The sequence below is a fragment of the Corvus hawaiiensis genome, chromosome 3, assembly GCF_020740725.1.
Source record: "Corvus hawaiiensis isolate bCorHaw1 chromosome 3, bCorHaw1.pri.cur, whole genome shotgun sequence".
Classification (NCBI taxonomy): Eukaryota; Metazoa; Chordata; class Aves; order Passeriformes; family Corvidae; genus Corvus; species Corvus hawaiiensis.
Window position 1 is genome coordinate 81,204,619 of NC_063215.1, and position 25,708 is coordinate 81,230,326.

Here is a 25,708-nt window from a genome sequence, read left to right on the forward strand (position 1 = left end):
TCAGAACTATCCAGCCTGGGATGAACTGATACATATTCTGTGATTTTTGCCACCATACATCAGTCCTAGATTAAGTGAACCAGGAGTGGCACACAAAGAGTAGATCCTTCACTGACTGTATGTCCTTCTAATCTCTCTGGATGTGGATGAGGCACTGTGTTTGCAGGGCAGATCTCCAAATTTATGCTGAGGGCAGGGGGAAAGGAACTCAACACATCCTTTTTCCAGAAATTGTGATGATTTTTTCCCCCTCTTCATATGCTTGTCATCCTCTATAACCTTGGTGACATAGTGGGTGATCTGTCCTTCCACAAAGTCACTAGAATTGTCACTCGCTGCATTTTTCAGAAGGACTTTTCAGGTGAATGTTAGTATTACCGCCAAATTCTTGTCAGCACACTTGGGCTAAGAGCATATGACTTAATGTCTGGCAAAAGTCCTACAGGATTTGCTTCTGAAAATTGATAAGCCCTCACAAGTTGAGGAGAGGTCAGGGCAGAGAGGCATAATCAAGTGCCCTCCTGAATAAAAGCATCCTTTCTTAGAAATATGTGTTGGGCCTCTGCAGCTGCCTGTGTCTTGACAGTGTTCTTAGACCTTCCTGTCCAGACCTTTTCTTTTTAACTTAATGAAGCCATGCCTTGACTCTTCTTACCCAGGAAATTGAAGCTTAGGTTATTTTATTCAAATTTTCCTTTGGAGTTGGCAGTAATTCTAAGGCTGAGCTATAGATTCATCATTCCCATGCTGGATGCTCACATGTCTTTTCAACCTTCAATGCAGATAATTTTTCCTTTATTGTCAAATAATCCTTTTTAGAATCTATTTGTAAATTCTCTTTCACACAGAGCTTTGTTGAAGTGATGAAATATATTTTTCATTTATGCATTACATTTTAATGATTAATTTTTTTAATTGCTGAAATGAAGTATGATAATTTCATTGAGGAAATTTCCAGTTAATATGTCATCACAGGATCTGTGCTCAGAAACAAATAAATTTCGATTTCTTGACCCTTAGGAACAGGTGTATTTGTTTTGGTGTTTTTCTGACAATGGATAAAGAGTTAGGGAAACAGAAGGTTCTCTTACATTTCTTAGCTTATTTCTTTCCTGTTAATCAGTAACTCTCAGGTTCTCTCTTTTCTTCGTCAAATTCTGATATTTTCTTTATGAACTAGCTTGTGAAAAAAAAGAGTTATGATGGTGTTGAGTCAATAAAGAGAAGTCTTAGAGGAATTCATAATAATCTTCCCATTTGTAAAAGTTGCTATAAAAAAGACACACAATGTTCAGCACACACTCGGACTTTTGTGGTCTTCTGAAGCTGCAAGCTTTGCCTAAGTGATCTCCGAAAGAAGGTTTTTCCTTGTGATTTTGTCTCCTCTGAAGTTTTTCTTTGAGCCATGAATCCCCATGATATGAGATGGCTGCATTCACATTTTATGACGATGAAATACATGTTGTACAGAATCTGCTGGCATAACTTCCATCAGTACAGACCTTTCCTGGTCTGCTCCATTGAAGTTGTAGTCACGAAAAGAGGAACAAGATCTGTCATGGATGGTTGTGATCTGATAAATAGACTTAAAACTGTGTCCCATTTGCAGTGCTGCTCAATCATACTGTAAGCCTTTTTAATGTTTTTAGAAAAATTATTCAAAGCATTTAGTCAAATGCTTCACAAAAAGACCCCAACAACAAAAATGAGCCTTTCCTGCTCATCTTCCTCTGCTGTTTTAGCTTGTTATCTCAGTCCCCTCTCTGCAACCAGACAGAGCCCTAAAATGAGTAGTAAGTCTCATTGTGGGAATGACACCTGCATGACCTTAGAAAGACCAGGCAGAATTAAAGCTTTGATTGGAAATGGCTGCTGCTTTTTCTCGGTGGTTTTTTTTTACAGTTATGTATTATTCAATCTTAATGGTGTTTCATCCACTGAAATAATGCTTTATTACTCTTCTATAAACTTAGCAATGTAAGCAACCATTGTGTGTTGCTTTCCTTCTTTTCTGTAGATAAATACACTTTTTAATAGTTGAATTTAGTTTGCGGAGTCGACATTGAGACTGGCTGGTATGGAGCCAGATTCTGATAGCATCACAGTGTGTTACAGGTCAGGACTTAATTTAGTCTGGCTTCTAGTGTGGATGGATTCTCCTCTAATGTCATCTCTCTGCTCCTGACATAGAATAATAGCTAGTTCTATTTACATCTCATTTTCAAGCCACAAAACTCCTGCTAGTACCAAAAAGGTAACAAAGGCACAGGATAAAGATAATACCCTTGCTATAGTTCAGTTGTTTCTGGAAGAACAGAGGTGGTGTTGGGGACTTGACTTTTGTCCCACTCTCTTAAAAATAAATAACGGTAAGATAAGGGTTTTATCTCTAAGTCACCTAGTTAGTGTAGCAATATGTGTTTGTTATGTTGTGAAGCCCTCCAATTTCTAACTTAGAATGGTTTGTGTTGGAAAGGACCTTAAAGATCATTGAGTTTAAACCCCATGACCACAGGCAGGGACATCTTGCACTAGACCAGGTTGCTCAGGACCCCATCCAATCTGGTCTTGAACATTTCTTATTTAAATGAATTACTTGCTAAATTTCTGAACTTAAAGGAATCTGCTACAGGTATTTATTACGTGCAACTTGAGTTTTGCAGAGCCTACTGGTCCTTGTTAGAGAAGTTACACCTGGCCTGTATTTGTAAGCAATATTGTCTCTTTTTGGTTTTAATTGTGTTTTCCCCCTTCTTCTAGTTCCTTACCTTTCCTTGCAATGATTTTTTTCCTTAAAGACCTTCTTGGCAAAGTAACAAAATGCATTTTCTGTGTGTGTGTCTCTCTCAGTTAATAAGCCATACTGTCCTCCATTTCTGGCAGTCAAGTTTCTGGTGTTTCCAGGTTTATAATCACTTAGCTGGGAGCTCTGCTGCTGGTTTTGTTTTGTAGTATTTATATTATCTTCTTACTGCTTATTGGGATTTGAGCTTTATACGCATGGGATCTTTAATCACCATTTTTTGGCATCTTGAATTAATTTAAACAGATGAAAGAGATCAATAGGTAAGGTCTTAAATATCCTTCATAGCCAGATGCTCCTATATTTCGTGTGCCGAAATCTTCCATCTGCTGTCAGGTTGACAAATGAACCGAGTTCTGAATGTGTCCCCTGTTTTCTTTAATGGCTGAGTGTTCAGAGATTCCAAACTCTGCATTCTGTCTCTGCACTGAAGTGCATAGGCCTAAGCACAGGGAAGCTTCATGTTTATTATATAGTACATATCTGATTTAGATATGTAAAATAGTTAATTCAAATAGTTCATTATAAAACATTTTAAAGTAACTTCAGACAAATTCCAAATGCAGAATCTTTTAAACTGCTCCAGACTTGCACAAGTGGCACTGGGGAGAGGAAGATGAGAAGCTTATTTCACTAGCTGGCTTTTGAACTCTGGGACTGAAAATGTAATTCTTTGTCACCTGTAAATGTAATTCTTTTTCCCTAGCATTATTTGTTGAATTTGGACAGTCCCACACCCAGAATGTACAGAGGACCTGTTGTCACTGTATAAAGCCGGGTGATTGTTGATGCATAAATTGGAAGCTAATATAGCACATGATAGCAAAATTTAAAAGACATTAGAAACTAATTTTATCATCATACTACTAGAACAATGGTTGTAAAATTCAATACATTAGATATCATAAAGATTTTATTGTTGCTTAATGACTTAGAAATACAAAAAGAAGTAAATCCCACAGGTCTAAGCACAGCCAAAATCTCTGCCAGCATCCAATTTGGAAAGATGCCATTTAGCCTCCAGGAAAAAGTTCTGCCAGAAGCTTGTACTAAGAGTGTTCAGACTCACTGCCTAAATAAATAGGCAGTAGACTTCAGAGTCTATTGGATGATGGTGACACATAAAAATATATTAACCAACCCTAATAATGGGATAATACCAACATCTTACTCCTACACGTGACTGAAAATAAACAGAACACTTTACATAAGGGGGCAAAAGAAGTTCTCCAACCCCTTTAGTACTGTCCTTATTAGCCTGATTTCCTAGGGAAAACCAGTCTATGCAGCCTTGTCTCAGTGACTGCCCTCCGTTAATACACTCAGAAGGCACTGGCGTCGTTCAGCCAAACACAAACAGAGGCATAACTTGTCTCTGAGATTATTAAGTTTTTTCTAGGTTTGTGAAAAAGCTGGATAGATAAGGAGAAGAGAAAGATAACAGTCATAGTTTTGATCCTGCATGAAAACTTTTGTATTATTATGTAATAGAGAACTCAGCCTTGGGAGGGTATGAGGGGTGTGGGAGAGGGGAACATTAAATGCCCTAAGAGCAGAAAAAGCTTCAGTTGTAGTCTGCAGTCAGTTGAGGCACAAATCAGTTGGAGGCCACGCCTGACCAACCCTTCAGTATGCAAAACTCCTGTTTTAGTTGTGTCACCATTATCCTTTACATTACTGCTTACAGCACACAAACTTGGAAACTGTTTACTCTTCCCAGTAAATTTTTCTGTCTCTTAAATTCTCTTTGCATAATACAGGGGCTTTTTATCCTTAGACCTATCACTGTTTTTCCTGTGTCATGGCATCCATGTTACATCTCAGCTAAATTCTGCTGCCAGTGGCAACGCAAGCCACTGTCATCATTCATTGTCCTGCATTGCAGTTAGTGATATGACTTTATTTCACAACCAGCTTACATGTAAGTCTTCTTTTCATCAATAAAAATGTGCAGCTTAAAATCTCCACATTCCAGTTCTAAACCAGAATTTGTTTCTATAACTCATGCTGATGTTTTCCAGGGAAGAAGAGGAAGATGATTCTGGTGTACAGTGATTTTCTTTGTAAAGTTCTCCTGTCTTTGTGGCTGTGGTGTTAATCGCTGTCAATACACTCCAAGCATTCTAACATGGGGAATGCTTTGCTACAGGTTACTATCACAGTCCTAAAAAAAAAAAAATTCTAAAAAAATACTAGCTAAAGTGAAAATGTGAGAGGGAGAGATGAAAGAGAAAGGCTTGAAATTTTATCTGTTGAGTCAGATTTGCCAAAATCCTTAGATTGCAAAGTTGACAATGATTTTCTTTTGGCATCTTTTAATTTCACTGGGGATGCAATATATTATTACTGAAATACTATTGATTGGCAACAGGACTTAATAGGGGTGTATGAGTAAGACATGTAGCATTATCTGTGATCTTGCAGTTTATCATTTAAATAAAAAAAATTGGGAAAAAATGAAATAGTCCCATAAAACACCCTCACCACACCTGCCTCTGCAAAGGACAGCTGGATATTGCCATTAAGTTCTGTATATTTCAATGAAATCAAAATTTAGTGCTACCACAGGGGCACCTTCATGGCAGTTCCCAGCTGCAACAGCACTGGCTGCTTCCCTCTCACATTTAATGCTTCGTTTGGACCCAGAAACACAGCTGTGAAATCCTGGAACAGAGCTTCTTTAAGAAAGGCATTCCTGTTTCTCACTAAACAAGTCACAGTTTTTAAAATGCTGATGGAGAGAGCAAGGCTTCAGTCTCTGAATGACTCAGGTTAGAATTTTCTTTTTAGAAGCAATGGTAACAGATTAAAGCCAATCAGAAATAACCACGTGTAAAGGATTTTCCTTCGAACATTTATTTACAAAGCTTTCTCCCAGGCATCAGAGCTATGGTGATAGTGGAATTCAAGTATAAAATATTTTGTGTTGTTGCTTTTCTGTAAAAACCCCCCTAAAGCAAATTATAAAGCATAAGATGTTACCACTCTTCAGCTGCAAAACTTGCACAACTCCTAAATCAGTTTGTAGCTGGCAAGAATGATTCTAGGTGACACTGAGTACTTCTGAAAGAGCCCACCAAGAACTTGGGGCCAGCCAGGCTTTTCTTTTCCTTGTCCTTTGTACAGTAAAAAGCATCAACCATGGCCAAAAATAACTGCAAAAAAAGATATACTGTGGAAAACTCCACAGTCTCTTGAGGCTTCATAGAAAAACCATTTGCAAAATATGACTAAAATGTGAGTTAGGTGACTTGTTTTTCTTTTTTCAAAAATACCCAAACCCAGATATCCCTCTTTTGGTTTTTTTGTCATCCTAATGAGTTTATCTAGACACTAAAAATAAAAGCAAGATACATTCAAATACATATATGAGCAGGGAATCTAATTCAAGAGAGAAGAATAGTCTGAGACACAGAGAAAGGATCAGCTCTTGGAAATAATGACCTCCCAGTACTTCTGCAGTCTTCATAGTTTCCCCTAGACATGAGTGAATTCACTGCTTTTGTAATTTGTAACTTTTTCAAGAAGATGGAGTAAAATATAATTGCAGTTTAAATAAAGCCAATGTTAAGGCCAATGCAGCAGCAGCCTGCAGGGGTTTTTTTCAGCACTCCAGTGCACTTCATGGAGAACTGGAACACTTCATGCTCCAGTTCTATTGTAGTCAGATACCTGCTCTTGGAACATTTTACAGATTTCTCAGGTAGAATATCTGCCTTTGAATTCTCTAATGGTTTTTGCAAATTAACCTCATCCTTATTATTGAAATGACTAGTTAAGAGGCAAAAGATGTGTCTCTGACAAATACTGCTCATGGTGCAGGACACTGGTTTTACATATAATTGTGGCAGCCAGTAGATTCAAATGTGAGAAATTTGGCAAGTTCAGCACAGGATAATCTTCAAGCTGTGAGCAGCATGGATGAAGCCACAGGATGAAATAAAACCAAGAATGATTTATCTTAAATGTGATTCATCTGCATTCAGTCCATGTAAGAAGACAGTGACAGTTTTTTCTCTGATGTTGACAGTGCAGTTCAGTGCCACCAGCGTGAGCTCAATTTTTAAGCCCGTATGAATGAAGGATGCGGTCCTTTCTTTTTGAATTTCCAAAGCTGTGTTGTTATTTGTTCATATTAGGGTTGTGCCTCTGATAGATCCTGCTATTCCACTCAGTGTGCAAACACAGCATAGAGGTTTGTCAGTTCCAGGGAAAGTCTGATTTCAGCTCTGCAATCAAACTGCTTTGCTAACTCATTGCTTGGGAAGTAATTTCATAATTTTTAATGACCCATATTAAAATAAGGACCAGAAATCTTAACCACAACAGAAGACTTGGGTAGCAGTCCTTGCTATGGGGCTGGCAGGCAGCAGTAAGTGCTGGCTGTTCCTTAAGGCTGGTGAGGTGGGAAAGGAGATGCTGGGGACAGAGCTGGCAGGGCTGGGCCATGTCCCCCACAGCCAGGGCCCACTGCCCACAGTGGCTGAGCAAGGCAGACCCACAGACAAATCCAACCAAGCCAAGATCATTACAAAAACTCACCAGGTCCAAGGTCAAGCCAGCCCAGGGGGTCAGTTCAACAGAACCCTTGGCTGTAACACAGCCAGAAACCAACACTAACTCAGCTCAGCTCAAGAGTAATAGTCCCAGGCTGTGTTGGCTGGGTTTAAATACTGCTTCTGAGCCCGCAGGAAGAGGGGTGTATGGAAGCCCCAGGTGGGGCTGTCAGGCTTGTTTAGGCCAAGGCCTATCAGTGCACCGAGGGTCCTGATGGGAGCTCTTTAAGTGTTTAAGGTGGCAAGAGTTGTTACAAGATACACTTGGAGATGCTGTGGAGAGCTGATGTAGTAAAAGGCAGAGAAAACAATCTTTTCATAAGTCAGCTGTGTAAACAGCTGCATCTTGTCAGATTTTATCTTTTTAATGAAAAGATCTGAGTGCTACATAAATATCGGAAATTGCTGCAAACCCTCCATGTATTTACAATCAGGACATTGCAGGAGCTGTCATGGTAGATCCTGGAAAAGGATGAAAAGAAGAGTGCTGAGAAGTGGCATTGCAGACAAGCCTGGAAGGCTTTTGTTTTAGTTTGTCCATAATGCAGTGTGAAAGATAGATGAATGTGTTTGTGGAGGAAAGGGTAAACAGGCAATGGAAATGAATGTTGCAGTACCAGTTTACCTACATGTGTATTAAAAACTCTAGTGCCTTGTTCCGGAGGTGATGAATAAGGGGAAAAGGTGGACATATAAAAGGTCTGATACACTGCTGTTACGGACAAGGAAAACAAATATTAAAGGTAGCATTTTATGCTGAGAATCACGTTTGGGAAGAACCTCCATGTAAATTGTGGCAGCTCTGCTGGTAGAGGTTAAGTACTGGGACAACAGGTTCAGTGGTTGACCAAGACTCCTTTGAAGTCTGCTTTATTTCTTTGGAGTGCAATAGAATTTTTCAAGCAAATGAAACCTAGTCTATGTTCCTTCTTCCCTCACAAAATTTACATCCTTTTCTCTAAAACACCTCCTATTTGTCTTGGAATAAAGAGCATTTCAGCCTCATAGCTCAAAACCAGGGCAGATGGTGCCCTTGCAGAACTTAAATAAGATCTCGGCATGTTGTCACCTCTAAGTGCAGTGGTTAGAGCAATTCTGCAGTGCAGTCACTGGGATGTCAAAAACAGAGAAAAGAGAAATTTTACTTCAGCAAATGCTGCATAGAACAGTTGCAAATTGCTTAATGTTACTCTTTGGCTTATGGTAGTGCACCTGGCAGAAATTATTAGAGAGAGACATATATACAAAGATTTAAAAAAATAAACGTAATTGATTTCTGCATGTAGTAGGTTGAGGGAATTAGAGGGAATTCAATATATCCATAGCTGGCAGGTTTAATTTGTCAGCTTTTAGCATGACTTTAGAGGGTAAGAGGCCTCAGTATTACTTTAAAACCCATACCATCTTTATCAACGTCAAGGAGTACAAAAGTTTGACTACTCAGTTTTCTTAAACTAAACACAAAGTTGACAGCTACAGTCTGTTCCTATGCTCAATGCAATATGGAGAATGTGTGCATACATTTTTCTTCATTTATGTTACTGCTGTCATTAACATTTAAATGTGACATTAACATATTGCTGAATCAAATAATTGTTTCAGTTACTGAACTCCATTTTATATTTTCTTCTTAAAAGGGGCAGAAAGGTGAAGATCTTGAATAATAATGCAGATGGAACACATTTAGGGTGCCATTTTAGGAAAAAATGGTGAAGATTTTACTGTTAACCTAGGAAATCCTGTATGAGTTAAGAGAATTGGGCATCCAAATATAAGTTTGGTCCTAAACACTAATTAAATAGCCTGGAATGAAGGGCCTCACATTACCAGAAGAGAGCATTTTTTAGAAGACAGAAGTCAAGCATTGCATGAGCAGGGAGAATATAGAAGGGAAAGATCAATGCAAACTTTGGAAAAGATGATAGTCGTTTTTGCAGTGAGAGCAAGATAAGTGAATGGGATAAGTCTATGAGTTGATAAAGGGAGTCATGCAGGGAAACAGCACTTGAGAATACAGTGTTTGAGTTTAAAATGTTTTAGTGGGAGGAATTCATAATTGAGTCAATTTTTTTTTTTATATCTGATTCTATTTTGAATCTCTTGAGAGTCAGAGGTATAGATTATACCACCCAGATCCTGACTGATTGCTGCCAAGGATTGTTCTCATTTAAGGTGGCATCCTCCAAGATGCCAGGGAACCAGTATGCAGCTATAGATTAACCCCTTGACACTGCACAGGAATCTATTTTCTTTCCCCTGTATCAGTATTGACAAATTAATGAAGCTCATCAGAAGACTAGAGACTGTGTCATACTTATCAGAACAAGGCAGGGTTATTTCATTTGATTTTGCTTTCCTGTCATGATCAGTGAGCTGGCACGCAAGTACTACTATGGAAATACAGTCTCCCTTTATGAGGGTGAGAACAGAAGGAAAAGGGGAAAATAAGATTTATTGTCCCCAAGGTGGTTGGTTTTTATTTTGATGTGTGATGTGGGAGGCAGTAGGATTCCTGGACAGCATGCAGAAGTATGGAAAAAGATTTTTGTTTATTTTCTGTGTGTATTCAGGAGGCTTTACTGGTGATATTTGTTTGATTTTGGGTTTTTTTTGTTTGTTTGGTTGGTTGGTTTTGGTTTGGTTTTGGTTTGGGGTTTTTTTTTCCCTATACTGTGTACTGAGGTTTTCCCGGTGCAGGGCCATGCTAATGATATGCCTTACCCCAAAAATGTATTTCAGAGTCCATCTAGAGGAATTTAAAATTGGTGAGCTAATCAAGCTGAATAAAAATCAATAAACATGACTGGTAAAAGAATTATGTTGAACTCACCAAGAAACTGTCTTTCTGTAATAAATCAAATTAGTTTAAGGATCTATTAAAATATATACACAGATTTTTAATTCTTTTTTTTTTTAAACAGAGAAGGAAACTGAAAGTTATGAGGTAAGTTTGAAAACTGGCCAGGCAGAAGAGCTGAGGCTTCACTTACATGAGCAGCTGAGCTGGCCGAACAGGTCACTGCCTCTGAAAATGAGAGGTCTCAACACCCTACCCTCCTGCCTTGCTTCCATCCACACTGCCCTGTGCATTCCTTGGAGGCTGCAGTTCCTGACAGGTGTCTCTTTGTTCAGGCAGCTTCCTGTCAGGTTGAGGACGACACTGTCGCAGCGATGGCAGTGTCAGATGAGCACCAGAGCTCAGCTGGCAGCTCAGCTCTGGAGTGCTGGAGACCACCCCAGTGGAAGCTAGGTCAAGTCAGGCCACGTCACATGGCTGTGTGCTCTGCTTCAGGATGAAATGGGTAATTAAAACATTTGTGTTAACCATTGTGCTTAACATTGTACAGAAATTTTACATTTTACAGAAATAAACCGCCCCAAAAAATTGCTTCTGCTTTAGAGTCAGGCATTGAAGCATAATTTGAACATGAAAAGAAACAAATAATGAACAAATCCATACTTTTGAGTGTTAATTGTCTTTTGCCCAAAGTAGGTGTTCTGCATGATGGTATTTGTTTCTTCAGGGTGTCTGATTTCTGAGTTAAGATATAAAAGTCTTACGTACAAAAACCTGGCTTTAAAGTTGCTGACTGGGAAGCTGAAAGAGCCACAGCCCTGTGGGACCCATTTTAAGAACAGGATAAATGCTGAGGGGATATCCAGCCTTCCATTTTATCTGTACAAGAAATAGATGTTTTAAAGGGGACTTGCTTTTTCATTGCAGCTGTTCTGTGTGGGCTGTTGCACACCTTGGATTAGATCAGCTGTGCGGAAAGAGAACTGCTCTGCCTCACCCAGCAGGGCTGTGGTTATACATGGCTACGTGGCTACAGCAAGGAGGAGGTATTAAAGCTCAGTGAAACAGATTTTCAGCTGTTTCCCCAGTTTGTTGTTCATGTTTTCACCAAAGAAATAAAAAAGAGCAAATAGAAAAAAAAAAAAAAGTTCGAGCCAAACCAAAATTGGTAATTTCTTCCAGAGCTTGACTTGAAGTCTTACAGAGAGAAATGGGGAGTGAGAGCTTTGACTTCTAGGTTTGGTCCCAATCCTTCCCTTTTCCATGATGCCATATACATATATTTGTTCTACCAGGCTGCTGCAGGATATCAGAAAACGGTTGCATTTTGGTTAAGGTATAGGCTGTAATTCAGACAAGGTTGCTTGCTTTTGGAGGGGAAGAAGTAAAATTCTATTTCTCTCTTGTACTACTGCTTCGTTGTTTGAAGATTCTTATGCACACAGCCAAATGAGATGCAAAGCTAATTTCAGTTTAAAGAATTTATGTGTTCAACTCTATGTGCCTGTACAAATGGTGAACATGAAGCCCTGAGATTCAAAAATTGTGCTTTAAAAAGGGGAAGAAATGAAAACTTGCAATGTTAATTATTATTTTAATCATCTTTTACAAACTATTAGCTGGAGCTTGATTTTTATTCTAGAAGGGTTTTGGGTTCTTACTGCACCATTTTTAAACTGTGTGTATATTTTTGTAGTCTGTAAAAGTGTGTCTGTGTCAATACAGTATTTAGGTGTATTTAATGAAAATTAAAATCAAATTTTACTCGTTAGCAGCTGACATCAATCATGTCCCCTCTCTCCCCTCCCCCTGTCCCCCCATGACCTTTAATGCTAAACCATGTTCCAAAAGGAAAATTTATTGTATCACCTATTTCAATTCTCTGACATCATTCCGTCATGGCAATGAAGTGATTTACATGGAAAAATGTATTACCTCTGCTTTTAGACAAAATGAGTTTATGATGATTAATGGTTTTAGTGCAACTATGTGGAAATGGCCGACCTTTTAAAAGTGAAACATGACCTATGCTCAATTTTCCTCCTTATTTTCTTCAGTTATTGTAAAATGGTGGTGGTTGTGAGTAAATTAAAATGTAGAAATTATCTCTTGTAACTGAAGTAAGCTATAAATGCTGGGGTATCCATGGTAACATCGCTACAGAACTAGAGACAAAAGGGAGAAAGCAATCAGCTTGAAGCACAGAGTCTAAGCTACTGTGATGGCAGGGGACTTGGATCACATACTCCATGAGAAGTCAAAGTCTTCTGGGAAGGCACATGTTTAGTTTGGGGAAGAGCAGGCTAAAGGATGATCACCCCCAGCTGTTCCTCCTGCTCACCATTCCTGTGACTATATAACAGTTGACTTTGACTTCGGGCAGAGAACTTAGAATACAGAATGGTCACATGAATGGCGAAATATTATTTTAGCAGGAAAGCACAGAGCAAATCATCTTTTCTGATGCATGTCTTAAAATGACACTTGAAACATTTCCTTTAGCTTCATACAGAGCTGTATTTTTCCTTAAATGTCATATAAATAACCAATAATACACCAAAGCCTAAACTAAGATGAGGAGATGATGCTGAATAAGAGCTCTGAAATATTTTCTTCGTGTATGTTAACTGAACTAAAACCCAAAGGCCATTAAGGCAAAAGCTGTTCAACTATGGAAAGACTTAAATTCAGGAAAAATGTAAATAGTGGCATTTTTTTTTTCCAGGGGCCATATGGAACAAAATCACTCTGCTAAAAAGAAGGCAGAGGTTGAGGTGAACCCTGCTGGCAATTTAATCTGCATGGAGACTTTGCATCAGCCACAAGATGTAATATTTGAGAATGAATAGAGAATAATTTCTGTATGATAGATCAACTACACTTCGCTTTTGGACACTTAATCCCAGGCTGTGATGGATGCTGGGCACTGAGCACTGTTCTGCTGCCTCAGTGGAGCCTTGGTGCCTTTCAGTGTGTTGAAATGTGTAAAATGAACTATCAGGGAAAAATGAAAACTGGATGAATTTACATTCATGGCTTGTCCTTAGTGACGTTGACTGGACAACTGTCTTTGAGGGCACACTTGGCAATGGAAAACAATGTGCTGTTGGGTTCTGGCATGAAAATGCATTTGCAAGTAAAGCAAAAATGGATTTAAGGTAGTGATTAAAAATACACAAGTCATACTACCACTGTCAGGAAGACAGCAGTATCACAACAAGCATTTTAACTGTGTTATTTTTATTCAGATGATTAATCCAAATCTTCCATTAGGCATACACTGAATTTAGCATTCTACTGCAGTTCTCTATATGCAATCTAGAAGTTGCAGCACTGTCCCTCATCGATTTCTGCTACCAATACAGGCTCTTGAGAGCTCTTCAAGTCAGAACTGTCTTTCCTGACTTACACAGTTGTTTGTCAGGAGCCATGAACTGTTGTTCTCCTGTTTTTTGTTCAAATGGCTTGGCTTTCCCTCCGATACAAGTTATTGATGTTCAGTTCCCTGCTGTGTGTTGTTTGTGCATCTGGCTATTTGTTTTCTAACATGAATGATTTCCTTGCAGGGAGAGCTAGAAAAGAGTGAAAGGAGGTTTAACACATCAGTAGGCAGTGCAGATACAAAAGGATATTTTGTTCTTTGGTGTACCTTTGCTTCAGTCACCGTTTACTCTCATCAACAGCAATTGTTTGAGTCTGAGTGTACGTAGTGTACATTTGTAGTGTTGCTTGTTTTTCTTAACTAAGTGAAATTTGTATGGAGCTAAATCAATAGTTGGATGTAATTTCCACCTTGTTTTCCCTGTTCTGTCAGATGGCTCAGGTGGTCTCTACTAGACCCTTCATGTTGCTGAAATCTCCCAGGGACCTGTACTGGAGCAGTGTTTCGGTGTCTGTGTGACAAGCCTGCACACTGTTGCCTTTAGTGACCATGAGGCAACTGGGAGATGTGTTGAATTGAATCTGATTTTTTTCCCCTAGTCTAAGGTTTCTGCAATGCTCGGGGACACATCCAGAATCCCACATGCTATGGTAAAATTCAGCCAGCCAGATGGTCGCATGATTTCTCTTGTGACTGCTGCTTTGCTGGAGGCCAGCCCCTGTGAATTTTATCTATCACATCAAGTTTCTCTGGTTGAAACTGCCTCAAAATACAGTTGAGATTCGCAGAGTGACTATTTGGTAGCTGAGAAAATGGGTCCTGTTGGCAAGCATGTAATTTCCTTTCCCACAATCCTGCTGCTGGCTGTTAGGTTTTGATGTCACCTCCATTGCCTCTTGAATCACTGCCACAGTATATTGCCAGCAAACAGCTGCAAGGTTTTCAGGACAGCCTGAACTGTAGCTATAGCCAGGATGGAGGCAGGGACTCGCATCCTGCAGACCATTCCCAGCCATTGTGCACGGGGATCTGGCACCCTGGATTCCCTAATGTGAGAATGCTGGTGCTTGCCTGGGCTGGTTATACATATGTGATAATGGTGGCCTTGTTACAGCCTGAATTAACCCTGAATTACCCACTGGTACCCCTCCTGCAGTGTTAAAGAGTTGCTGTCGTAGTGCAGGCTTAGAATTGTGCTGCACCAGAATCCGGTTAGGTCACCTTCTTACGAGCTGCTTAAAAGACTTGTAGAAAGAAGTTTATTATTGAAAACTCTGGAATAAACGAAGACATTTTGACTGGAAAAGTTCTGGAAGTTTTTGCACTGATGTGCTTATTCCTAATTTAGGTATGGGCAAAGGTTTTCTGTGGCTGAAAACGTAGAATTTCAAGGTGAGAGAACAGGACTTCTGGACACACCCAAGCCACTGCTTAGGAGTAGACTGCAAGACATTTTCTGTTGGTATTCTGTTTCTGAATCACATGCTTGTGATCTTAATGATTGTGTTTCTTAATGAAAACAGAAAAGATGGAAACTCCCCCCCAAGTTTTTCTTTTCCCATTTGCTCTCCTGGTAAATAAGAAAATCCTTAATGAAGCAACACACAGTCTTTCCAGATGGCAATCTGAATTTTTTTATAATGAGATTTTTTAGTTTGCTTTCATTTTCCAGTTTGTGGGTCTTACTATTTTTTTAATATGTGTTCATATGTTTGTTATCAGTGACCAGAATGTGGTCATTTTCTACTCACAGAGCTTTATGCAAAGAGTTTATGAACTACTGAAGGCTTTGTGCATGCCTGTAGACGTGGGCTGATAGGTGAGGAAGAGGAAAATGAATGGAGGTGCAGGACAAAAAAATCTAGTGGAGAATGCAGTAAGTGGTTAATCTGAGCCTGGAGCCCAACAGTGGCAACAGGAAAGTGTCTGCAGGTTTTTAAATGCAGTGAGACATGGTATGTTTGAGAAGCATGTTCCTCGTGAAAACCACATCTGACTCATTGCTCTAATACCTCAGTAGATCAGCCTGCTTGTTATTTTTGCAAATACACATCCCTACTTGGTTTAAGTATAATTTTGGACATTACTCTTGTGGTTTAACAAATTCTGTTCCTGTGCAAGCCTCACCATAGTTGCCTCATTCCTAAATGTCTTTGAGGGTGGCAATAACATGCCTTTTCATATTCCCAGATTTTCTTAGGGCTCTGCTTGCACTGGTTCCCATCAGAAGCAGGGCTGTTAGATGCCCTGCATCGTCTCTGACTGACAAGGAACCCACTTCTCTTCTTTCTGGACTTTCGACTAAACAATCTTAAATACAAAATTTTGCTGTGTGGATTACAGAAATGTTCCCAGCTCTAGCATTTGAAGATGATATTGTATTGTTAAATAATACAGATAATATAGGCACTCTTAATGCAGAGTTGTATTAATACACCTGGAGAACCGAGTGGACCAGGTTATTTTTTAAGAGCCAAAACTTCAGGTCTGAGTCAAGAAGACCACAGAAGACACTGCAGCCTGCAGAGATGACAGGTCACAATATGCAGAACTCTCTCAATCAAGACAGAGAATTGTGGTTTGGGATTTGTTCTCTGAGCCTTTATTAATCAGAGGCAGTGGTGAGATTATTTGGGAGCTCTGCTAGAGTAACTCAATGGCTAGATAATGTATTTTCTGCATTCATGGTTTAGGAGAATAAAACAATGGCAACAACCAAATTTCTGGAGAATTAAAATGTTTTACCTGTGATTCATTTTAGTAATTGTGGAGCTTACTTTTACCTCCACTCAGCCCAGTGTATTTCAGAATGCTCATTGCTGTGATATAAATGCTCAGTTCCTACTGATGTTCCTACTGATGCTGTCACTCTCTGTGGAAAAGGAGAGGGAAAATAAAGCTCAGGAAACTTTTTCAAGACAAGTAACTGCCAGACCAGATGCATTTATACATAGATAGATATGTATGTGTGGTGGTAAAAAAACCTGAGAAACAGATATGAAATACCTTCTGCACCTTGTACTTGTATGGCAAGACAGATAAAAATCTGTCTCCTTTACTTTGAAAAATGCTTTTAATTTCTGTTTTCTGTACAGAGAGCTGACATTCCAAAGAGGTGAGTCCACTTGGTGGTGGTGACTGGTTTCTGAAGAAATAAAAAAGGAAACCGTTTTAAATCACACTAATACAAAGGCAGCATGGAGTTATAAAATGAAGACATGCCTGAGGAACTCCAACTAAAAGTCTAAGCCTAAATAATTCTCCTTCACAGGGATCAGAATAACATAATATATTCTTGGCTTAAACGTAGGTCAGCTGGGTTTGTGTTCAGGTATTTATGGGTATACTAAATAAATCAGTAATATGGCTGTTTGCTTATCAAGTTGTTTTCCTCAAGATGTAAAACAGAACATTTCTTAAAGTGCCACCAGAAACATTTTGGAGAAGAAAAGTAATGGATGACATGGCTGGAAAAAAAAGACCATTTTGTAGTAATGTTTTCTTAGCAACATGATCCTGCCAGAAACTGAATGCCCTATTTGATAGAGCCATCAAAAGCAGTATAATACATTTCCTGTGTTACATGGGAGCTTTCTCCTTTTTTTTTTTTTTTTCTCCAAGCAAAGAACAGGCATTCCACTGCTGCTAAACAAACCATCCAAGCACAGCACTGGCACATGCACACTGAAGCTCTCTAGCAGCGATCAGCAGCCCAGTGCCTTACCTGTGTCAGCATGATTTTACCTGTGGCTGCAGTAGAGGCTCCTCACCTGGCTGGCAGAGGTGCACAGTATCTACCTTGAGCTTATATAAAAGATTTACAGAAGAAAAACAGTAATAAAGCCCAACCAACACGGCCACACAGGTCACTGCAGATCCAGTCGGTCTATAGTCACACATATTTTATTCTGCTTTTACCTAAACATTCAACATGTAACTACTGGAGTGAAACTTGGAAGATGTTTACAGCTTTCTCATGTTTCAAATTTTCTTATTTTATTTTTTCTTTTTTTTCTAGATTGTCATATTTGTTTTTTTCCTGTATGGGAGTGGTAGAATTACAGAGGACCATTAATCTGTACATTTATACACATCTTTTACTGGGAGGAAATTCTGGAGGAAACCATCAAATCCTGCAGCGGTACCATCATTCCTGTCTGTACATGGAGAGTGCTGCAGAACAGAACAGTTGTTCATGTGCAGCAATCAGTGGAACAAGGGCTTTGTTCTCATGGAGCACAAGGTCTCCTCGATTGCCAGGCTGTTTCCTCTTCTGTAGACACTGCAGTTGCACCAGTCAGAAAAGCTTGGCAGTGTTGTCTGTGAAGCACCAGGAAACACTCCTGCCTTATTACTCTGTGGTGCACTCCTCCTCTGGCAGAGTGGCTACAGCAATTCCAATGGCTGGTAACATCCCACACTACACTGCACAACTGTAGTGTCAACAGTCAATCCTGGGCCAAAGGCAGCACCAAAAAACATGGAGTAAAATTCCATAATGATCTAACTAGCACCTTGCTGCCCTTTGCACTTTTGAAAATAACTTCTGTTGATTTTTAAAACATTTTCTACAAAATCAGCTTAACAGTTAAAAACACAGGACTTAAATGGATGGTTAGAAACTGTCATCTGCACAGGTTTCTATTCACTTTCATGAAATGGTAAAAATGAGTCTACTACCTCATAGGATTTACTGTGATGTTACTGCCAAGTAGCATAGCTACCTCGTGTATTTAAAAACCTGAAAATGTGTATTTTGTATTTGTTGCCAAGTTCACAGTTTACTTACTAGACTGTAACACAGTTGCAAATTATTAAGGATTGAATCTCTGCATTAATTTGGTACAATACCATTCTAGCTCATGTTAGAGCAAAAAAAGGATAATTGGTATGTAGATGCAAATTAAAGTTTAATATCCCATGCAGCTGTTTACATCTGCTTAATTAAGCAGCAGTGACTTCACATTAGCATTGCTATGAAACCGTAAATACACACCAGAGATAAAGGTACAATCATGTTAACCACCTTCCTCATGTCAAATCAATGCAAGATGGGTACTTTTTGTTTCAGTCTTGTGTTTTAATGGTAAAGAAAAAAGTCTTCACGCTTAAAGAGGATCTTCAGAGTCAATACATTTGGTTTTGGTACACGTGCCAGGATTTTATAAAAAGACTGTGCTCCTGTAGGCAGACAGTTCAAGCAATAAATGAAGAGCTCTAATGGAAACTCCTAACAAATATAAATTGGAAGTCAGTGGGTAATTTTGCTTTTGGAGCCTTTACAGGAGTATCACAGTCATTTTGTACAGTAATAGAAGGTAAGTAAATACCCATCTGGAAAAATGCAGTGCTGTTTCAACACTGATGAAGTTCTAACACTTGGACTATGTGGCATAAGCTCTTTGTTTCATGTATTTACCAGCAGTTCTGGCACAGGGCTGCTTGTTTTGCTCTTTGACTAAGGACCCCTGAAGTTACACAGATGTAGCCAAGTTGGTATTTTGAGAGGTATGTACAATCAGAACAGGCCTTGGATTAACACAACAGATCAGTAGAACACAAAAACTGTTCATCAGTCAGGACTACCAGAACTAACTGTTAACCATCAGCATAAGAACACAACCTCAGTTGGTGCCATTTTTAATGATTAGAAATAATACATTGTAAAACAAAAAGTGAAAAAATTCCAGAGTGATACTTATAAACAAAGAACAAATAGAAAACAAAAAAACCTTTCGGTTTTGCCTGATTTATAGTATTTATCATACAAGAGATCATTAGTCTGAGGTAATACCAGTATTAACTGTTTAGTCCTTCAAGGACTGCTCAAAAATGAATAACAATGATAGCAATGCATGTTATGTTAAAAGTGAGACTTGATTATTAAATCAAGTAAACTCCTTACCCTTTTAGTTAGGGATCTGTGGCTGCAAGTATAAAACTGGAAATAAGTCTACACAGTTCTATACAGAACATCAGAGTCCTGTGTGGTGTGTCAGTACGTGAGAGTACAGCTGAGTACGTAAAAATCAGACATTTCAATACAGTGAAGACTTTGTTCCAGAATAGCCCTTAAGAAATTTAGAATACTGTAAGTTTACATAAAATAGCCAAAAAAACCTCAACTAATTCAGAAGTCCAAATTTTGGCATGAGGTAAAAACCATGTGCATTTATTTCATCTGCATGTTAGATTTAGCAAGCATAAAATTAAGTATGTTGACTGTAATGAATTCAGTCATACAAGTGCAAGTCTTCAGCTAGAACGTATTATTATGGCAGTTTATTTAAAAAATGTACCAGTAAATCATAAAAGAGGGATCATGTCCATTTAACGTTTATTGAAGTATACAGGAGGTTTTCTTTAGAATCAAATATGAGCATGAATATATGGCCAAACGTAAAATCTATCAAATTCAGTGAAAATTTTCTGACTTTAAATAGTAGCTGTAAGAATGACCAATATATATTCTTTGTTACAACCGCCCTCACTCTACAAGTAAAAAAAAAATAATAAACATTCAGTAAACATTCTTTCCTAAGGTAGTTTCCCTTATATATCAGTGATTTATCCATTTTTTGTATACATAACTTTTTAAACATACCAATCAGTGGTTCTCACAATTGAAAAATAAAAGCACAAAAAAGTTTACACTCTTGTACAGGTAAATAAAAGATCATTTTTAATTAAACTGTATATCCTTAAGGGCATAGTATACTTTCAATTTCATTACCTATTACATAATTAACTTCTTACATACAAATATTGACATATTTGGCTTGTGCTTCAAAGCCGTTGTGTCTACAAAGTCCATGTCAATGCAACTCATGACTTGAAATCAGTGGGGACATCTTTACTGCTGCTGGGTTTAACCTGGTCGTGCAACATGGTCTCTTCTGAGCTTGTTGTGGCACTGCATTTTTCTGTGGCGTCATCAGTGTCTGGATCCAATCCTTCAGGACAGGGAAGTTTTAGAAGTTCTTCCCGCAACTGAGCTGTATGACGCTGGACATACAAAAACAAGTCAGCATGGAAGGCCACAGTTAAAACCATACTTTACACAAGGTTAGACACTACAAGGCAAAAAGAGGAGTAGGTAGAAAAGGCTTAAATGTACTATTTCAATGTCTGGATCAACTTCTCCCCTGTATTTAAGGACTGGTACTTTCCTTTTAGTGACAGAATAATTAGCAAGTGCTGCTGGGGACAAATTAAAGGCGGTTAACAGAACTGCAGCCAACAAGTGCATCGCTATAAACGCTACACCATTGGTCTTGCAGTTGAGTCATTTCTGTGTTTGGGGATCACAGCAGAAACTGGCTTGGACTTGGCAGGTCATACAGTCAAACCAAGTTTATAATGAATTCAGGATGAGACCCGTCACAGAGACAGATATGCAGAGATTGTATACTGATCACAGTAACTTCTTTTTGAAGACCAGTCACACTGAAAGAAGGGAAGTCTGGCAATAGAAAAAAAAAGCCTTTAAAAATTCGGGGGTTACACCTCAGGGGAAGAAAAAAATATTAAGAACAATATAGACCTGTTGTCTGTGTGGTCACAAAATACACAAATGATAATACTTGGTTAGGAAGGCAGAAAACATTTATAATAGTTAGAACTTGATTAAAGTTAACAGAGGGTAAAACTGATTGTAATGGACCACAGTTTATTAACTGCTGGTCTGCTCTAAGAGCTTGTTTTCTGGCAAGGAATTAGCTATAATATGACTTTATCATTAACCCCCACCCATCTTAGAGTGAACAAAAAAACCTCTCTGTTATCACAGAATATTCTCAGTTGGAAGGGACCCACAAGGATCATCAAATCCAGCTCTGAAGTGAATGGCCTGTAGGGGATCAAACCCACAACCCTGGTGTTACCAGCACCATGCTCCAACCAACTGAACTCATCTCGAGGTCACTGTATCCTATACAAATATTCATAGAAAAAATAAGCAGGACAGGTGCTAAAGGAAAATCCAACTTGTAGTACAAATACTGAGGAAGTGGAGTGCACATACATTCCATCCCTTGACAACTGGGAAACTTAGATTTGTTACAAACGTCTCACCTTCAGAGCTGCTGCATGATGGGACATAGTCCTGCCTACCCGTTTGTCACTGCTGTACTGCTGTATGTCTGCTATCCACTCCTCACACTGAGCCATGATCTCCACTCTTTTCAAGTAGAAGTGTTTGTGGATGACCTGAAAGAAAACATTCCCAATGTAACAGGGATGGAAGAACCATATACTTTAACAATACCAAATTTTCAAAATCTCTGTGGGTCTAACTGAAGATAAAGAAAAAATAATCATTATGAAGGTAATTTCAGAATTGAACCAGGTTGTAGATAAAACTGGAATTTCTGTCCTCAGAGGTTTCCAAAATCCAACTGGAAAAAGCCCTGAGGAACCTGTTCTGAATTCAGCTGATGCTGTTTTGGGCAGTTTGTTGGTCTGGATATCTGTTCCAATCTGCAGGAATCCACTGTTTGCCATTTCAGCAGTCACTTGTGTTACCTGGTTGCAGGGTAAGCGAGTGCCAGAAACACAGAGAGCAAAAGCAAAAGGGAGAGCAGAATGCTGCTCACATTCTGCAGTTCAAAGCTGAACGTCCTACGCAGGCACAACATGCGGACGCTCACACAGGAGCAGAGCTGCACAGATGCAGTGCTGAGGCTTTCATTGTTTCTGTCACTGCCCTGTTTTGCTAGAGAAGCACAGCGTAAGCAGAAGCACCACATCCTCCCCTGCCACTGACCATGGGCTGCCTGAACAGAAAACAGATGAGCAGAAACACTGTCAGCAGCATGAGCACAGGAACGTTACGCGCCTCTGCAGAGAGAAGGATCATAGTAGCTGCTTCAGAAGGGATGCAACCACTTTGCTCTAAGCAGAGGCAGCACCTTTGGGAACACTGGAATTCTGAGGCCATAGTAGCTGAACTGCCCACTGTTTGGATGGGAGTAATTTTGGTATTGAAGTACATATTTGAGTTTAAAAAATCCAACCAATCAACACTCATACAAAGTTGTGAAACTCTACTTGGTACTGGCTTTGTCTTAAACAGTTTTCTAGAACTCTGAATGGTGAAAGAAACAATAAAACCAAAGAAATTTTATTGAGCACTGAGAGTTCTTGGCCATATTGCAACATAATAGGAAAAATAATTTTTCCCTCTGGAGGTTAGAGAAAATAGCTATCTGTCTAAGAGAAACTGCATATTGAAAGTGTAATTGACTTCAATTCTGGATACATTCCTTAAATCCATAATGGAGCTTGGAAAAATTCCCAAAGACTGGCAGTTAGGTCTCCTGAGCCTACCTGTCATTTAAGACAAAAAGACAAGACAGCTCAGATTTTTGAAGACAACAGATCTCAGCATTTCCATTCTTAGACCTCAGTCTTCAGGATGACTTTGCATTTATGTTACTGAATTGGTCATCTCTGTTAAGGTTTCTAAGATGACCCTACAAAAAACCTAGAGGTCTTAATAAAAAGTGAATCTCCCAAAAAAGTGCTCAAATAATCTGAGAGATGCATTTCCATTAGGATGGGGCAGCAGATGGAATCATTGTTCCAAAGCTGCCTTCTTCATACCAGCAGTATGAAAGCTGAGCTGCAGAGTAAGCACATGATTGCTGAGACTCTGGAAGGAAAGTGCAGTAACAATAACCTGGGGTTCAGTTACCAAATGGAGTAATATTGCATATCTTTCATTTCTGTACATGTGAGAAGAAACATGGAGCATTACTGTCAGGAGTCCACTGCTTCTTATATATTCAATTAATTTAATCTTACTGCAATTTGAGAATGCCTTTTGCCAAAGTGAAACCATTACATTAGCTAGAAGAAAAAGACCTATTAGCAGAGGTTATTGGATTATGTGCCCGGATATTATCATTATCATGGTCTTCTAACTTATTGAGTAGAACATTTAAGAGGTAATTCTGAACCACCACCAGGTTTTATTTCATTAATTCAACACCCCTACTTACACTGCACATCCTTTTTCACCTGCATGTGGATAAAAATATCTAACACTTGTAGTGCAGATGAAGTGTCAGTATCTTCCTATTCCACAAGACACAGTAATTTTAATGAAAAAAGGTTTTGTATTCCAAAGGGTGTTTTTTATGACATCAAGGAAGGGATGGGAGACCAACATCTCAGATGCCACACCTAGCAATGTGCATAATCCTAAAATAATTAGGCTTTTTCAACATTTTATTATGCAGACAATGGAAAGCATAGGTGATACTGCCAGATGGTTCCACACTTCAACACTGGCAACATCTGTAGTAGTTCAGAGCAAAATGTGTTTTTCTGGAAATACTCACTGGTAATACTGTGAGATGACTCAGGTTTGACCAAACATTTTGCATTAATATTCATACAGATTCTCTTAGTGTTTTTTCAGCTCTTTTTTCCTTGAACTCTTTGCTGTGTATGTCCAAGTCCCTGAGATCTAACTCATCTGCTTTGGGAAAGGAATTGGACTACAGACAGAGAGGAGTCCCTAATAACTAAATTCTCCTATGATGCTCCAGGTGAGTTTTAGTCTATTTCCAGGAATGTAAACAAATTAAGCAATTTGATTTATTACAGTAATTTTTTTTAAGACAGCACGAATGCATGAAGGTTAGCATTGCTTTAGCAGCATCAAGACAGTTGTTTCCAAAGGCACAGGTTTCTAGTGCAGATGCTTTGTGAAATTTCTTTTAAGGTATTTTTCCAATTTGCATTGTCTTGGTGTATCTGAAGTGTTTCTTAGTATTTGCTTCAAATTCATGATCCTTGGAAAAATACTGCCTGTTATTTATGCAGAGTACAGAGCACAGAGTGCCCCTTTGTAGGGCTGATCAGCAGGTGTTACAGGCAATGTAGAAGGTACTGCTCAGTAGTAAGAGTGAGCTGAGTTGATGGAACCATGTTTTATCCAACTGTGCGCCAATATCCCATTCAGGTCAGTCCCATTTTGCACGCATTCCTGTTTCCCAGAAAAGAATCTGTGAAGTTTGGTGCGTCCTTATTCACTGCAGTCTCTTGAGTCAGTTGCCCCAGGTTAAAACAGACATCTCATGCATGATCGTACCAAATATTTGCATTACTCTTAAAGCTCAAAAAGAGAAATAATTGCCTTTCACAAAACCTACCTCCTTAAAACAGGGTGATGGATTTCGCATTTGTTCAAGCATTGCCCACTTGACTGTTGCCTGTCGGATATTTCCATCATATTCTCTGGAGCTCTGGGTACCACTCGGAGTACCTCGTGATCGTTCGTAACCTGGTTCATTGAAATATGGTTCTGCCACCAGTATTAGGGACTGGACAGACACTAACACCTGTTAAGAGAAGAAACCAAATATTAAAATTGTGCTACTGAAGTATTCTTACAAATTTACACAGCTCTGCTCACCTTACAAGCAAAACCACTTCCATAGCAAAGTACTCTCATTTGTGACACAGGCTACGTGCAAGTAGGGAACGTCCACGCTTTCCAACCTAAACTGTCACTACACATAAAAACCACCGACTCCTGTGGCTGCGGATTTAGCTCAAACACTGAGAAAATGACAAATGTAAATTAAAACCCTGCAAAACAAACATACAGATGTAAGTAAAAGGAAGTATTTAAAGGAAGAAATGTCTGATTGCACCCTTTTGTGAAAGAAAGTGTCAAGTTCTTAGTCAACAATTCTGATCTTTTCCCTGTGGAAGAGCTTACTAATTCTTCTAGTTCTGAACTAGATGGAAAACAAACAAAGGAGGTGAAAAGCCAGGTGAACCACTGAAATTAATACTGATCTACATTGTCTCTCATTTTTTCTTTCAAATTAATGTTCTTAGCCCTTTCGTTTCAGATTTTGCAAACAATACTGTGTCATATGCCAATAAAACAAAATCTCAGTATTTCTCTTAAGGGAAAAAGTGTTTTCAGTACTGTATCAACAAAGCACCAACTATTCAGTAATTAGGAAATAACAATTTTCCTCCTTTCAATTTTACTATCCAGCACATGTGGGAAGAGATGCTTACATAAATTCAAGGCATTTAACTATATACTCAGCTATTCTTAATAAAACCCAAAGAATTAAATAGATACATAGGGCTCTTAGGTATCCAAATGTAGATGTAAAGCATATTCATGATTTGATGGCTTGCTA

At 38.9% G+C, this 25,708-nt stretch overlaps 1 protein-coding gene across 5 annotated transcripts in view; it reads right to left on the reverse strand.

Moving 5' to 3' along the window:
• Positions 1–18,429: 18,429 nt before the first annotated feature.
• BIRC6 (baculoviral IAP repeat containing 6) overlaps positions 18,430–25,708 on the reverse strand; it is a 176,726-nt gene continuing 169,447 nt past the window's right edge. For all 5 annotated transcript variants that reach the window (XM_048299366.1, XM_048299368.1, XM_048299369.1 and 2 more), the window contains 3 exons: positions 24,698–24,886; positions 21,612–21,746; positions 18,430–20,543 (listed from right to left, as the gene is read on the reverse strand). In XM_048299366.1, the coding sequence (XP_048155323.1) occupies positions 20,364–20,543; positions 21,612–21,746; positions 24,698–24,886 (504 nt within the window). In that variant the 3' untranslated portion in view covers positions 18,430–20,363. The remainder of the gene's footprint in view (positions 20,544–21,611; positions 21,747–24,697; positions 24,887–25,708) is intronic.